We start from the raw sequence: 17,354 nt of genomic DNA, 5'->3' as shown, positions 1-17,354 counted from the left end.
GGATTGATTAAATCATTCAACAGCTGCATTGCAACTGCCCAGAGAGCACAGGTTTCTGGCATTGCCATTCTGAATTCTTGCCAGCACACACTAGCTAGATATCTGCAGCATTATCTTGGCTAACAGCTTTAAAAGGGATCCTCCAGTCAGCCAGAATCCATAAAAACCTCATTTCCATGCTACCAATCACACAGCAACTTCAACTGCTGTTAAGACAAAACTCAAATTTAATCAAAAATCTATTTATCTTTCCACAGAGTCATGAATATTTCTTTGGCTCTTATCACTAATTATTCAATATAGATGTGTCAAGAGCAACACTCCCTGTCTCTTCCCCTAGGCCACCTCCTCATCATTCTGCTACATCTCTGTGCAGCAAAAGCCCCAGTCTGCCCTTGATAACAAATAAATATATCGCTCAGCAAGATCAAGAAAGAGTTGCTGCCTGCGGGTGCCGCTGCAAAAAAGCACTGATGTTGGCAGTGTTGATTTCCAGGGTGATGGGGATTTTCCAAGGCTAGTCTCCCTAGGGCAGGAAGGGCTCTCTGAATGGTCTTTCACAGCTGTGACTCTAGGACACAATAATCTTAAGGATCTTAGGGGACCTTAGAGCATTTACATGGGATTTAAACCAGAGGAAATAAGACAAGAGAGCAATGGTGAAATCCAGGACAGCTCGGGACAGTTAACTCAGGCATGCAGAAAGAAATGTATATATCCTTGATGTATCTTTTTTGAATTTCATCTGAGAAACTAGAAAAGTAGTTCTTGACCTGTGCACATCAAGATCTTGAACATCTTGTGCAGCTGCAGTAGATCTGAGACAACCAGGGCCATATCTTCAGTGCAGATGTGATGTGCCTGTTAGTTTATTTCACATGGGTTAGAGAGACCTGCACTGCACACACACAAATCCATTGGGCACATATGGTTTATCTGGGAACACACAGTAACTGCTTTGCCAGAGAAGTGGTTGGTTGATCAAGAAGGACAGGAAAAGCTGTGTGATCTGACTCCACATTGAGACAAATCATGTGTTACACTGCCTGATGGGTCCCCAAGTCCCAGTAAAGATGAGTGTCCATGTCTCAGTCCTTTGGTCCCATGCCTTAAGATGGTACTATGTGGGGAAGAAAAGCTGCTTTGAGTGCCATCCTTTAGGCCTCACAGAAAGACACAGAGTTTCTGCAGAGAGGGAGGAACAAGAAATCTCCTTTCCTCTGTTTTTATTATTATTTTATTTTATTATTATATTTATTCTTCAAGGCATGAAATTACCTTGATATAGGATGTTGTACAGCTGCAGAGAAATCCTCACACATCTGGCTGTTTTTGCTGTTGCAAAATTCTAGAGTCCTTCCTTCCCCTCTCTTAATCACTGTCTCCAAACAGCCTTTCAGAGGCAGGAGTTACCCACTAGAGCAAAAGGCTGCCTCTGCTTTCCCCCCATGCTGGGCAGCAAAGGGCTGAGATGAAGGGGAAGATCAGAGGAGTAGCAAAATAGATAAAGGGAATTCAGGAGAAGGACACGGGCATTCCGAGAGAGAAAGCGGCAGCCGCGGATCACAGAGCAAAGAGAGGCGGGGGGACACTAACGAAAGGCTCCAGCAGCAGTGGGTACTCAGGGCTGCAGTGAAGGCTGTAATTAAGGTAGTAGGTGTAGTTAAGGCTGAGTGCTAGATTGCCATTAAAGCTTCAACTCATTTACCTTTGGATGAGAAAACTCAGCATCTAGCCCTCAGCCATCTTACAGCTGTTTATTCCTCGGGTGCAATTACATTTTTGGGGAATCTGCAAATCAATTCATTAATTATCAGTTCATATTTTTAAATCATGGAACCTTTAAGAGGTTTTAATTTTAAAAATTAACCAGACCCTTGTATTAAAAGGGCATAAGGATTACCAAATTAGGTACTCAAAGTTAAAAACTGGCAAAAAAAAAAAAAGGTTGAAAATGTTACACTGTGCTCTGCAGGTAAGTCAGTTGGATGTGTAGCTAATGCCTCTTTTCTACTTGTGACTGAAGTTGGGAAGTACTAGGGAACTTTAGTGTCAATAAGGACAAGCTTGCAAGAATGCAGCTGATTAACACATGGGAGAATCAAACTCTCTGTCCCTGCTAGAGAATCCTTCAGTGAAAGAAAATGAACAGGTGCTTTAAACAGAGATGTTGACAGGTAATTATAAGTTGCATGTTTCCCAGTTTTCAGAATCACAATGCTCCACATCCAAGTTTAATTTCCAGCATTTATAAGCATGTGGAACAGCAGGGGCAGTTGGTAGGCACTGTGCTCTCCCAGTAAAGGACTGTTATCAAGCACCAAGTATCCTGAGGTATTGGGCCCCAAGAGCATCAAACTGTACACTCAAAGCTGGTTGACAATTTTGAGTTCCATTTTGCAGAATCCTGTGTCCTCATAAAAATGGAGATAACCAGATCAATGTGGCAAATATAATATGAAAACAGTATAATTAATACTTGGAAACCTAAGACACAGTGATGAAATCCTACCTAGCATTCATAGCAAGGTTTGAATGCAGTGAGCAGAAGTTATAAATGGATCCATAAAATAAATGATGAGGAAAACCCAAACATTAAATAGCTGTTTACTCACAAAAACACACCATCCAATCACCAAATGAGGCAAAGATTTGTTGAAAAAAAATCTGTACAAGCTCGTACTTAATGGGCATATCCTAATGTGCACAGGCTGAGTAAATGCTACACCGTCAAGCTGAAGAAAAGCACATCTTAAATTCTCAGGGATTGATTTGCAAAATCCAAGCTCTTTTAACATACCTTGTGATGTATTATAGGTGATGCTGGTACCAATGGTCATTAATAAGGTTGTCCGGTATTTCCCTTTATAATCTTCATTTTAAATTCCTTGTAACTTACTTTCAATTTAACAACAATTTACTTGCTTTTTGTCTGTCAGACTGGTTTCATGTATTTATATGCATGCATGCTGTGATTGGGCTGAAGCACTTCCACTATCTATGTCTAATTTTAAGTAAATGCTTTTCCATATTTAAAAAAAATAGAAAAATTTCTAGCATCCTCCCCTGCAAAGGGAAAACCTGAATATTTATTTGCATTCTCCAGAAATTATATCATAGAAATATTCCATTTCACTAGAAAACTGCAATTTGCACTTACTAGCAGAAACTCTCGAGAGCATTAGGATCAAAATCCTACCTGCGGTGGCAACACTTCACAGAGTAATTTTTTTTATCTGCAACTGAGCTGCTGTGGGTGGGGTTACCACATGGTGCCAAACTTAAAAACAAACTGAGTGCAAAACTAATGAAGTAGATCTAGGACTGGCAGCAACTGACTCACACAACCAGGTAGCAGAAACTAGAGCTGGAACCTAGTAAAAAAGAGAAAACAAGATGGGATTTGGGCCAAATATGGAGCAGAAATGAATGGGACAAGTCAGCTAGACTATGGTACAAATCAGGAAGGAGACAGGAATCCAGTGCTGGAAATGGAAGCTCTTGATGAGATGAGGTAAAAAGCACTAATACTGGCATTTCCAAATTGAAGAGCTTAAATTTGCAACCCTAACAATGACTTAGTTTTAGATATATGTTTGTTATAAGGAGGAAAGAATATGTGCAGCATCATGTCATGTAATTAAAATCAGAAAGGGTGCTTGGACAGGGAGGTGTATCTGCCCTCTGAATTATCTGCTCACCACAGGTCTGCTGATACATCAATGACTTGCTAAGATGGAGAACTGAAGCAGAGAAGGGCAAAGCATCTTGTCCTAGACCACCATGAATGCCTTCAGCAGAAACAGAAATCAAGCTCAGATAACCTGGGTCTCAGACCTGAGGTTTAACCAAAAGGCACTCACTCTTCTTGCCTAGTGACAGCCCAGGATGGATTGGACAACCTCTCCTGCTCTGAAACACTGCAAAGCAGCATGCCAGGAAGAATCACTGAGAAAGAGGTGGGGAGTGTCTCTGCATGGATGGGTAAAGAGGAAGAGGAGCTGAAGAAATCTAAAATAATAGAAGCAGCAGCCTAACACATCTTTCTCTTCCTTCCTTCCTTGTGTGCTGTTAGCTGACAGACCCTCCCTGCTCCTGAAGGAATGCAGAGACTCACTGTGTTACTCTGGCATCTCAAGGACCATCTCTCTGTGAGACTGCCTTGCAGAGCAATTTCTGCCATAAGCAGAATTAGTCCTGCAGAGCTTACACAAAGCTCCTCTTCCCCTTAAAGGTCTAAAAACACTAAAAAGAACGACAGCATATTCCTCTGCACTGTGCATATGCAGGATTTACACAATACCCATTTCTATAATGGGGACTCATTACAATCAAGGCCGAATGTGCAGTCTGTCAATGACAAATTATGTCAGCGAAACAGCAAGTCCATCCTTGCCTCCTCCTACACAAACACATCTGGATAGAACTGTTATTGTGTCCTCCAGGTAGTCTGTCAGTGCTATCAGTGCTACAGAAAACCATGCAGGCCTAAGGAGTACCTCCCAGAAAACAGTGACTGAGATACGCAATCACATCACACCTCAGGCTACATGAGGCTACTCTTCATGATGCCAGTCAAGACTCTGCAGTGACCTGAAGACTACCCAAACTTTGGACTAAACTTAGCAGTTCACTTGTGATAGCAAAGAATTTTTGACTGCAGTCTCCCTGCTTCGCTGAACTGACAAAGTTAGCTGTATCACACAGCTCAACCCCATCTGAGCCTCCCACTCTGACTGACAGAAATACCTGGAGACTCCCTGCATGACTGTCAATGGAAATGTTACAGTTTCATCTCATTATCAGTGTTCACAGGACGGAAAAGCCATTCTCGAAATTAACTTATGGGTGCATGAAGGAGCATCTCATTAAAGCTCAATATCTCAGCCATGATTCACTCTGTTTTGTTCCTTTTCATGCTGGCTGAAAGTACCAACTGCATGGGTAGGTAAAACTGTTGCCTTGAAAAGCTCTCAGGCTGGTTACTGCATGCGCTCCAAGGGAAAGGGAGTCATAACCGGATTACCTTTCTCTGTGAACAGTGTAGCATATTGTTATACATTCCTTCCTTCCTTCACCCCCCAAACCAAAGAGATCACACCACACCAGTAGCAGCCATGCTGGGCTGCATGCCAGGAGAATTAATGAAGTGGTGTAATAGCTCACATGGAGGTCTAGTGATTGGCAACACACTTAAAATGCATCTGCAAGGCAGGAGATCATAGCATTGCTGCTGTGTTCTGTTTATTACAGGCACATCTCTTCCGTTCCATTGATTTCCTTATTAGTGCATTTTAAGGCCACAATGTGGGGGCTGGATCTGCTTGAAGCATGCAGGTTTGAATTCCAGCACAGCTTATGGGAAGGAAGCCTCCCTTTGAGACTCCAGATACGGATAACAGAGCTCGGTGCTAACAAGAACAGGAACCCTACAGCGAGGTTCCCGAGGAGTATGAAAAATCCTACAAGGCAATTGAGGCTGGGTTGGTTTTTATACTTCCTGTTTTTTTTTTTCTCATGGAAGGAAGGGGAACAATTTTCTCTAGAGGGTATAGAGGCTTTGTGGCAACTGCAGGGAGGACTGCATTTCCTGAACTAGAGGGGAAGTCTGAAAGAAGCTGCAAGCAACAGATGGAAGCAGAATCACAGAATGGTTTGGATTGGAAGCAATCTTTAAAACTTAACTAATCCAATGCCCCTGCAATGAGCAGGGATATATTCAACTAGATCAAGTTTCTCAGAGCCTGATCCAACCAGACCTTGAATGTTTCCAGGGATGGGGAATCTATCATCTCTCTGGGAAATCTGTTCAGTGTTTTACCACCCTTAATGTAAAAAACTTTTTCCTTGTATCTAATCCACATTGACCCTTTTTTTACCTTAAAACAATTATCCCTTTTCCCATCACTACAGGTCCTGCCATAAAGTCTGTCCTTATTTTTTTTATAGTCCCTCTTTCGGTACTGAAAATTTGCAATAAGGTCTTCTGGAGCCTTTTCTCTCCAGAGTGAATAACCCCAACTCTATCAGTCTGTCCTCACGGGGAAGATGTTACAGCCCTCCAACCACCTTCATGGCCTCCTCTGGGCCCACTTGGACAGGTTCATATCCTTCTTATGCTACGGATCCCCAAATCTGGATGCAGTGCAGGTCTCAGCAGAGCAGAAGCACCCCTCCCTCTCCCTGCTGGCCATGCTGCTTTGGATGCAGCCCAGGACAGGTCTGGCTTTCTGGGCTGCAAGTGCCCATTGCTGGGTCACATGCAGCCTTTCATCCACCAGCACCCCCAAGCCCCTCTCAGCAGCACTGCTCCTTTAATCCCTCAACCTGCACTGATGATACTGAGTGTCTCCCTGCCCAAGTGCAGGGCCTTGTAGTTGACCTTGGCATCACAGCTCCTTGCTTTTCATCTGCTTCTGCTAAGAACTCAGATCTTGACATGCACAGGAGAGAACCGGTGGGTCTCGGTTTACTCACCAACCAGCATTCTATCACATCATGAACTTCAAATACTTTTGCTGTCCATTATTCATGACTTGGAAAGCAAAAGCTAGGACTGAGAGGCAGTGGCTGGGCTTTGGAGGGAACCACAATGGCTCTGAGACTACCTTGAACTGCCTTGGTCCAGAGAAGACACCAAAAAAAACATGAACTGTAATCAGCTGAGGATGGGCCTGGGCTGAAGTAATCAGAATCACACTACGAATGGTCAAGAGAAGTCAGTCTGCATGGGAGGAAGTGGAAATCTGCTGGTACTATCTGGTTTCTGTGCTTGCTGTTAAAACAAATTAACACAGCTAAAAGCTGGTGTAGTGGTGTCAGGCTGCAGCAGCTCAATGCAGCTGCTGCCCTTGCTACAGCACAGTGCCACAGCCTCTGCACAGTCACCTTGGCACTCAGAATCGGGAGCATGGTCCAGTGGTGCCTGAAGGCAACTGAATTTCCATGGAAATGTCTTTAGACTGCCCCTGCAATATTCCTCCAAGCAGGCTTCTTTGTACCTGCATTCATGCCCTGCCTGTCATTGTAAAGGACCCTGCTTCCTCCCTGTCACTCCTGCATGGGAGCTGACAGAAGCAGTGTTGAGCATGAATGTGAACAGCTGCATGCAAGCAGACAGCCTACAGAGGACATGCAAATTCCATTTAATAACATTTTTCTACCCCTTAATATTTTTTCAAAGCCTCTTCTTAAAACAGTCAACTGCTGCTTTCAGTTTCCAAAAATTATATGGCCAGTAAATGCAAACACACCAGCATATGCAGATGAAGCCAAACCTGAAAGCCTTGATTTTTATATCTGTATGTGACACCTGCAGTGACCTGCTTTGCACTGTAAAGCACTAAATCCCACTGCTTTCAGCTTTCTTCTACACTACATGCACCATATAAATTTACTGTCTTGCTGGGAAACACCAGTGCAGTGTGTAGGACTGCAGATCTTTAGTGAAACCCTTTCTGTAGACAAGTTCTATGTCTGGAATGTGTCTCTCAGTCTTGTAATATGCTTTGAGACACTCACCCACAACTGGTTTCTAACAAGCTGTCCCCAACCTGCAGCGATGCCATCCCGAAGTCTGCTATCCGGATGTTGTTCTTTTCATCCAGCAGTAGGTTTTCTGGTTTTAAGTCCCTGTGGCTGTAAAGAAAGGGTCAAAATGTAAATTAAATTATCCATAACAGATTTCCCACTCCATGATTTGCTTTTTATCCAGAATAGTATCCAACCTGTTTTACTTTAATTAATTTAGTTTTCCTGTCCCAGGCAGGGGAACACACATATCCAAGATCCAATCCTTGCAGTATTCTAGACCACCCTAGATGCCCTCTCTTGATGAATGGAAGGCCTGCAGTGTCCTGACAGGAAAGGAACATGTTCAACTTCCAGTGAAACCAACACAACATGAGGGAGAAACTGAGGGAAAATAGAAGGAGGAGAATTTCAGCCTGGATTTGGGGCTGGTATACTCTATCATATGTCAGCTCCTTAAGGTAGGAGGCAACACCATCAATTTATTCTGTCAACAACAAGAAACAAACAAATGATATAAAGAGTAAAAACCTTCTTGACGTAAATGCTACTGCAAAAATCTCCTATTAGGAGTTGTTTACACAGGCATAAGACTTTGAAATAATTTTGGGTAATTAGCTCTGATGGAAAAATCCCTTCAACTCAGCAGTGCTTTTAACTGAGAGTGTCAGCAGTAGAAGGAGAGAGGATTCCTTCCTTTCCATCAGAGCTTGATTCTCTTATTACCTGTCAACATGACAAGAGCCAGGCAACCACAACCTTTATGATGGCAACTCCTGCTCCAAATCATATATTGACAAATTTATTAATTTCCACTGCTCACAGCCAAAACCACTGTGCACCCATGTCTGCATCTAAGTACTCAGGAGATTCTGTACAACTATAACATTCACTTGATTTTACATACAAAGACAAAAATCTTGCAGAAAATTTGTGATGAATGTGCCAGGTTTTTTTCCTTTTTATTTGCAGTTCTTGGAAAGTCACAGAGATGAGAGAAGCATTTCAGACAGACCAATGAAAAAGCTCTTTTATTGGTTTTGCTTATGAGTAGGCAAAATTGCTCTGATAATATAAGGTCTAAATAGCAGCACCCAAACAGGCAGGATTGTCAGCTTCCATGGATAGGCAGAACACAAACTTGTGGGAAATGGACATCCAATAGCACTGACTGTCAGGCAAACAACACCCACGTGCAAAAACTTACAACTAAAAGCAGTTCCTCTGACCAGAAAATGAACTCAGCAAAAGAACCAGGTGTCAGAATAGTCAAGTGACACCAATCAAGGAAGGCGGGCTTATCTTTGTGCCATTTCCTCTTCACTTTTTAAAACATTGCTCTAACACTCCTCATGCATGCAAGTGTAATTCTACCCTTACAAAAATGTAAAGGTGGACAGTCTCTTCCCTCTCAGAGCAACATGAGCAGCATGTCAATGTATTGGAAATTAGATCCTCTGATCTGAAGAGAAGAGGAATGATTGGTTAGAGACAACTTGTAAATAATGCAGGTAAATTCTATGTAAAACCAGAGCACATGGTAATGGGATACCTGGGGACTGTAACAATTATTTCCAAAGGAGACTCCCAAGAAAACAGCACACATTCAAAGCAGTTACTGGTCATTCACCCCATTGAGACCTATGATTTGCTCTCTCCTGCTTTTTAAAATTTAGTCTCCAATCTTACATAAATATGATGAACCTTGCGTATTACAATGGCCTTGTTAACAATGAGAAAACAAGCTTGTGGATAATAATTGTGATTCAGATTTGTGCACATTTTCATCTGAAAATGCAAAAGGTGCTTTATCCAATCTGTACTTCTCATAGAAATTCAAGGCTTGAGATAACAGAGACAGAAGACTTATTAGCTCTATAATAACCAACAAGATAGTCATAACTAGCTGACAAAAAATGCAGGAGATGAGTGACAAGGAAAGGTTCCAAAGGCAGCGAATGACCAGTTAGTGGCCAGGAAAAGAATCCCTGAATGTCACCATCAAGGACGGCAGCAGACAAAGGCAAGATCATCAACATCTGCCAAAGTTTAACGAACTCCAGCTCCAGCAGTGAAATGGAGTGAAGAGCCCATGGTTCTAAGGCAAGTGAGGAAAGCTGGATGCTAGTGAGACAGTAGTGTGTGATTTCATCCTTCCTCCAGCAGACATTCGGGACAGTTCTCATCTTACAACTGCTTTCATTAACGGTAAGACCTCATCCAGCTGGGGAGGTGTGCCACAGTTCCCCTGTCTGAGGACAATGCTGAGGGGCAGGTAACAGCCCCTGTAAAATGAGTGCTGCTTGTTTGATGCTATGAAACAAGAAACCTCCTCACAGCTCAAGCTGAGTGTGTGTCCTGCTGTGCAGAGTTTTTCGGCAGCTATAGTTGTCTTTCAGTCTTGGCAACTGCTCCTGGCTGACTGCTGAACACATACACCGTATGGAAGTTGAGGGTGCTGCTGCCTGTGCCTGTTCCACTGCTTGTGCACTGAATGATATGGTATGATTCATACATACAGTCTATAGCAGACATACTGCTGACATGTGACTTTTGTGCCTAAAAATTGAATCCTTTGCTTATCCTCAAATTGTGTGGCTCATTTAGAGAGCAGGAACAACCAAGATGGAGCATGACCTAAGCACAGGATGTCCACAAGCCTAGATGTACACTCAGAACAAAATATCTTATTTCAGGAACGTGGTGCAGCTAAAGGAAATGCAAAAATGTTCCCTTTCCATGGCTGAGAGCTTCCAGCCTTGGCAGATCTGCCACAGGCCCCAGCTGGAGCACAATGTGTGTGAATCTTGAACAAGCCCCACTTCCCAAGCACTAAGAGGCAGTGAAAGGGAAGGGACAACACCTTTGAAAATCGAGACAATATTCAATCCTGGAGTCTCCTTCTCCCTTCTTGTCTCCTTCTCTCCTTCTCCCTGTGTCATCCTGTCTTCCCATCAGCTGGGATCCACAACACAGTTTAGGCCTGGGTTTTTAGGGACAATCAAGTGGGGAAATGAGGTTGCTATAAGTTGGCATGTATATTATGGATTTTTTTGAGAGTCACTGCAAGAAAGAGAGGAAAAAGGGGGTACCACCATCCACATTCCAAACATGGAGTAAGCTTCACCTCACTGTGCTGCACAATGTTTTTCCATGAATGATCAGTCTGATGGAGGTCTTTAGGCAGAGGCACTGACCTAGCTCCCAGTGAGCATTTTGAAAACCTTAAGTTGGGATCTGGGGATCTGTGGGACTAGGATAGTATGCGTGAAAGTAAAACTGGAGTAGCAACAGACCTTAATAGTTTTCTTTTCTTTTCCTCCAGATACTCATCAAAATAAAAACAAGAAAACTTATCAGCTCTTCACAATAGAAATTATCACTTCACTGAGCAGAGAGGAGAATTGTTACATTTATGGCTGCCTGGCTCCCAAAATAAAAGAATAGTTTTGATAGCGCAGTTTTGCGTCTCTGACCCTTCTCCATCCCTTTTTCAAAACAGTCTCTAGTGCTCAGTATGGATGGTTAGCCTAGAAATTTCATGGCAGCCTGAGCATAAATTTTGTATTTTGGCAGCACTGCTTTCAGAGATCAGGGTGCCAGTGGGATCAGCAGTACTTGCACATTCACCCACAAGAGAATTACATGTCCCAGTGAAAATTTTCCTCTAGCTGGAGCATTTCTCTGACACCCATCTTTGGGCCACTTTGAATTGGCCGAGGCAGCATCCTGGGGATAGCAGTCAGGCCAGGAGCTTGCAGCAGAGCAGCAGAACCAGCAATGCTGCCACTGGGAAAGAGACTTCCTCCCTGCATTTGCATTTCCCATCTTTGTATTGCCAGCTTTTCAAGTGCCAGGGGGAAGGGAGAGAAACATATGGGAATAGGGAAGGCTTGTTATAATTTACCTAAGAGCCCAGAAGACCGGACCGTCAAATGCACTCGCATTTGAAAAAGAATTCTCTTGTGCCAAAATGAAACAAAACAAAACAAAACAAAATTCCCAATGTATCTGGTAATTACTTGGCATTAATGGAACAGTGCAGAGTAAATGCATTTAATCTGGTTCTATTCCAGCTGATCTCTCTGGCTCTCCATGTCTTACACGACTGCATCAACTCCTCTCTCTGCAGGTGAACAGAGGACTCATTACCCTTTCCTTGTTCTAAAGGCTCTAAAGCTGTAGGGGCTTTATCACATGGCTGGAAAACCAGAAGAGAAGAAAGCAGCTTCTTTTCTGACAAACACAGCAAACCCTCCAATTGAGCCTTGCATAAGCTGAAAAGGAATGAGAAAGAGAAATGCAGGACTGCAGAACAAGTCAGTGTAACCCTGACTCATAGTGGCCATGGACTCCCAGAGCTCCTCAGCCAAGACAACAGCACAAGAAGTCAGCCTCTGGAGCCAGCATCCTGTGGGCTGTTGAAGGGAGAGCATGTGAGTGAAAGAGAGCCACGGAGCAAGCTGTGGCAGGGGAAGCACACACTGTCAGACTCTCTGCAGTATCCCTCTTTCACAAGTTACAACAAAGGCTTTACAATTTCCTTGCAGCCTAAGATGGATGCAGAGAGAGCTCTGAAAAAATTGTTCCATGGAAATGAGCATCATCCTTGGAGAAGGTACATGGAAAATGAAAGGCACAGATAGGCATGAAAGTGTTCCAGATTCCCACTTCCACACTGGCCAGGCTTGCTTGCTAGTCACAGCCAGAGATGCTGTTCAGACAGTTCCTTTAGCTCGCTCCGGTGCTTTTCCAGTCCATCCTCCTGCTCTGAGAATATCCCTGTACCTGTACTGCAGCAACTGCAGGAGAAACACGCTCGGCCTGTCACCCAGGGCTGCCAGAAGAATTCTGGTGTAGGGACAGACTCTAGAATCTTGGATTCAAAGGAGCTGTCACCTGGCATGAGATGACAAACGGAGCCATTATTTTAAGGTGATGTTTGAGCTGAAACGGTCGCATCAGTTTCTATGACAACTCATTGTAGGTCACAGATTTCTAACCCAAGAAACCTCTTAATTGGAGTAGTTGCAGGTCATTTGTACTAATCAAATTGTTGGCTACTTTGCAAATGCTTTTCTTACTGACCTCAAACTCCCAGAAGGGCCAGGCCACAGAATAATTGTTCTGCAGTATGCCTCTTAAAGTGCCTGATGTGCTGCAAATACCTTATCAGTAACAATTAATAGCATGAGAAGCATTATTTTCAATTTCATGAGCAGAAAAAGCCTTTGATCTTATTTTCTCTTGCTTTTTCTGCAAATAATATCCAAACATGTAAGTTGCATCTACCTACAGAAGATTCTTGGTTTATAGCCATGGTTGCTATGCTCAAATTTAGTAAGTTTTCACAGAATTCTGCAGAACAAGTAAATATAATTATAGCTAGGAAAAAGGACAACATCTATAAACATACCAGGAGGCCTGGGGAAAGGTTTGTATGCATCAAATGCTGCTTGCTTTTAAACAATTATTTCCATTGATCCACTAAAATATATTGTTTCTCCCTGCCAACCTCTCCTCAAAGCATATATTCATGTGTTTCAAAGCCAGAACAGCCTGTCAGGTCTGATCACCACTGCTGCACTTCCCAGAAAATGTTACCTGGTTATGCTTACAGTAAGACTATGCCGTTTTTGAGTTTCCAGTTTCTTACATAAAGAAGAAAACTTACAAAAATACATGTTCCCTGACTTTAGCTGAGCTGGTAACTTTGGCATTGCAGCTGCTGCATTTGATGGCTTTTCTCTGGTTCTCTATACAAGGGATATCTGAAAATGCCTCACCATTTTACAGTGAGTCTTGAGCACAGAACTGAAACTTCTGGATTCAGGTAATGAATGGTGAGTATGACATTTCAACAGAGTAAAAATGCACCTTTCTTACTTCTGACGGCCTGGAAGAAAACTTGAACACTCAAGTACCAGAAAAACAAAACAAAACAACAAGCCAGCAAGCAATCTTACTAAATTCCCCCATTTCTAGACCAGTTTCACATCTGGAGGCCTTGAGTCAGGATTTCAAAGTGCCCATGTGCTGCAGTCTTCAGCATTTGACAGACCCTCCCTGCAGAACACCCCAGCACGCTCCTTAGGGATGAAGCAGGGCAGAGCGGGAGTTCTGAGAGGGTGGCACTCCACGGCAGAACATGGCAGCTGGCATCCTTCAGCCCTCTCCATTTCTCAGAGACACCCCAGATTTCTCCCTAAAAGCCTTGCTTCCCTTACTGACAGCGCTCTGCAGCTCCTGCCGGCAGGAATATGCCAGAGACTTTGGCAGCAGCGCTGTGAAATCTTGCAGCGCTGTTTTGTGGGGAGCCTTCCCCTGCCGGCACGGAGGGAGGAACACGAGGCCGAGCCAAGGCAGGCTGTAATTGCTGTCCCAGCCCTGCGAGTGACAGACACACGGCCGTGCCCACGCAGCACACACCACGGACACCGCATCCCTCACAGCCCGCCCCGGCTCCGCTCAAACAAGCACAGCCCCGGGCAAGGCGAGCAGAAAGGGCCCTCGTAATTGTCATTTATCAATATTCATAAAGAACCTGCCTTAACCCCTCTTGTGCGCGCTCAGGGAAAAAAAAAAATAGAAACACAGAATGAAACGCAACCAAAATAAAAAATAAAATGAAATAATCACCTCCCTGCTCATTACCGCAGGGGATTTCCTCTCAATGTCACCACTGCCCCGCGCAGTAATTGGCATTATCTGTTATCTCTGAAGCCATAATAAGGTTTGCCACGGGGCATTTTCTGTAATCATATTTTTATTTGTCAGCTCGCGAGCCGCAGACGGCGGAGCGGAGCCGGGCCAGGCCGCGGGCGCGCGGCGGGGCAGGGGCAGCGCGGCGCCAATGGCGGCTCGCGACGGTGATGTCACGGCCAGCCAATGAGGCGGCCGGCAGCCCGCCCCGCCCGGCGCTGCAGCATTCCCCACAGACACAGGGAGCGGGCTCTTCCCGGGGAAACCGAGCGGGAGAGAGAGAGCCTGGCACCGCGCCCCGGGGGCGCTCACACACGGACCCCCGCAGGGAACACAGCCGGACACCCAAGCAGCAGAGAGGGGCTGAATACCCCGCATTCAAAAGGGGCTGCTGGTTCGGGGTACCCGAGGTACCCGAAAGGCACAGAATGTGGGAGAGCAGACACCCAGTACGAGGTGAATGGCAGCTTAGGCAAACCCATCGGTTATGTCCAAAGAGAACCTCCCCATGGAGAGTCTGGGATGGCCAGTCTGGGATGGCCTCACATGGACGTCCGGGAAGCTCAGGCTCTGTGCCATGCATTCCCTGCTCGGCGCGGCCGCTCCAGGCACTGCGGCGCGGTGCGGAGCCCGGGAGCGCAGGGAAGGGCTGGGAGGAGAAGCAGCAATGCCGCATCACGGAGCCAGGCGCTTGCCAGCTCGGGGAAGGCAGCGAGGTAGCACAGATGCCATGTGATGTCCCTGCGTGGTGCCACTCGTGCCCCTGGGTCCCTGGCGTGGCACCGTGCCATGTCCACACAAATGTCCTCAGAGAACCCGACAGTGCCTTACTCATGAGCGTTCCCCATGGCCAACCTGCACCACAAAGCCCTGTAAGTGACTGCACCACAGAGGAAAACTCACCAAATATTGCCCCACTGCTTCCAGTAAATAAAGTCAGAACAGGAAGCACATTTTTAAAATAAAAAACAGACACAAGCTCCATGCCTATTCTGCCTCCTTTTCTCAGCTGCTTGTTTGAAAATACCTCTCAGACAAAGGTGATCTCTCCACACAGTAGCAGCAGAAGCTTTTTACTGATGGGAGGGGGACTGGGGAATTCTTTCTGAATCTTTGGTTCAGGAATACTGGTGTATCAATGCATTCAGTGAATGCTGAATGTGGTTACATGCTGCTGTTAAAGTAAGCCACAGGTATTTCCCAGTGTTTTGGGATGTACAGGAAGAAGATGGGACTATTATATGGGTATGGGGACACCAGGCTATCAATCTATTCTGCCAGTAGGCTGGAGGCACCCACATTTAGTCATTAACCAAAGCAGAAGCTTTCATTTTTCAATGTGGTCATAACTGGATAACCTGGCTGATGAGATGATTTGTCATTTCACTACCCCACGACAGGACAAGGTCAGGCTTCGTTGCTTAGGAAAGCACATTAAGTTTTACACTCACATATATATTTATGCATGCTCTGATTTTCTGATAACTGTCCAGAATATAGCACAGAATAGAACACAGACCACACAGAGTGACCTGGAGGCAGAGCTTATGATTTACTGCTAACTTAGCCAGCACTAGATGCTTGTCAGGTGGGAGTTAGCAAGGAATGGGATTTACTGTCCAACGAGACTACTGCCCACAATCCAGTATGTTTAACAGAGGAAAATGGATTCCTCAAGATAGACACGCATCTGCCTAGAAAATATCACAGAGTGTTAAACCTACAGAGGTGCTAGTCTGTCTATCAGTCTGTCTGATGGCCTCACCATGATCCTCAGTTTGTTAGTCTCTCAGATCCAGAGGGATCCACAACAAGTCCAAAGGACTAGCAGGTATGTGCATGTTTTAGTAGGAACTTCTCTCCCAGTGAAGATTCTGATTTTTCTGGAATATTCATTTGGAAGCATAAATAATTTCTCTTCAGCTGCACTTAAACATTTTTGAGTGTTGCTGGATTGGATTCCTTAAGTATTAAGCCAAGTAGGGAATAGAAACATGTATGTATTCAATCCACCAGTGGTTACACTGCCCAGTGTACCTAAAAAATAACAGGTCTACAACCTGCCAAGGCTCATGCTGGATCTAAGGAGGTTGTGATCACTCAGTGTAGTTGAATAGCAGGGAGGAAAAACTGGAATTCACAGAATAAAACTGGTCAGAGGTCACTGCTAACAGAGAAAACTTAGATCCTCTAGTTAGGGCATACAACCTGCTCTTGGCTTCTCTAGGAATTTCTTTGACTATTGTAACCCTTCCTGTGTCAGGTAGGCATTGTCCCCAGGACCTTCTCACCCAGATCCACCACCTTTGAACTGCCTCTTCTGCTAAGAGTATGCTGCTGTACTCTTCTTATACAGTATGCTCTTCTTAATATATCCTCAAGAAAGGCTCTTCTTTCCCTCTCCATTTATTAGAAATATGTTCTCCTACAGATCACTGTTTCCTGCTGAAATGACTCAGAGATGTAGGGGGAGGGGGATAGAAGACCAAGTTAAATATTTAAACATCCATTTTCACTGTGGCCATCTGGTTTGTGACTTTTCAGCACAGAACTGGGGGTACAGAAAATCCCTGCATGGCTACTGAGAAGTAAGCACACAGTGATTATGCAAATCCAGCTACTGCAGTACCTCTGAGTGGCCCTTGGCCTCCTGGAGTGGGGGATCTGTGGCTGGCTGTGGCTTTGGAGAAGCAGCCATGCAGACATAAAATGTAAATGTTCTCCCCCAGCCAATCCAAATGCACGGAGCTGCATTTGTGAGCAAGGAGCAGGCAGTTATGGGTCAGCAGCTGTACAGAAACTCTTGTGCTCAGACTGATTGCAACAACTTGATTTCAGTTTAATTTAAATTATCTCAACTTGCTGAAGATGAAAGAGAAACTGGTCCAATATAAAACAGTACCTGAAAGCACAGGTTAAACCACACTCCATGGTTAAATAATATGATGGAGTCAGTAAGAAAATTCTTCCCTACTGGAAAGGAAATTAAAGGCAACAGTGACTCAAATGCCCAGAAGGGACTCAGTAAAGGTTGCCAAAAGCCAGCAGGTTTCCAAAAACTGAAGGGAACCATAAAATTACTTTGCTGTATTTGCAGTTGTCCCAGGTTTCTTCAGGGATTC

General features: G+C 44.5%; 1 protein-coding gene across 10 annotated transcripts in view; it reads right to left on the bottom strand.

The window, feature by feature from the left end:
• The window catches only part of BRSK2 (BR serine/threonine kinase 2), a 304,344-nt gene that overhangs the window by 75,295 nt on the left and 211,695 nt on the right, over positions 1-17,354 (bottom strand). For all 10 annotated transcript variants that reach the window (XM_058027269.1, XM_058027271.1, XM_058027274.1 and 7 more), the window contains exon 5: positions 7,522-7,638. In XM_058027269.1, the coding sequence (XP_057883252.1) occupies positions 7,522-7,638 (117 nt within the window). The remainder of the gene's footprint in view (positions 1-7,521; positions 7,639-17,354) is intronic.

This window comes from Melospiza georgiana, chromosome 6, assembly GCF_028018845.1.
Source record: "Melospiza georgiana isolate bMelGeo1 chromosome 6, bMelGeo1.pri, whole genome shotgun sequence".
In the NCBI taxonomy this organism is placed as follows: Eukaryota; Metazoa; Chordata; class Aves; order Passeriformes; family Passerellidae; genus Melospiza; species Melospiza georgiana.
The sequence above is the reverse complement of the archived record's forward strand: the minus strand, read 5'-3'. Positions and strand labels throughout refer to the sequence as shown.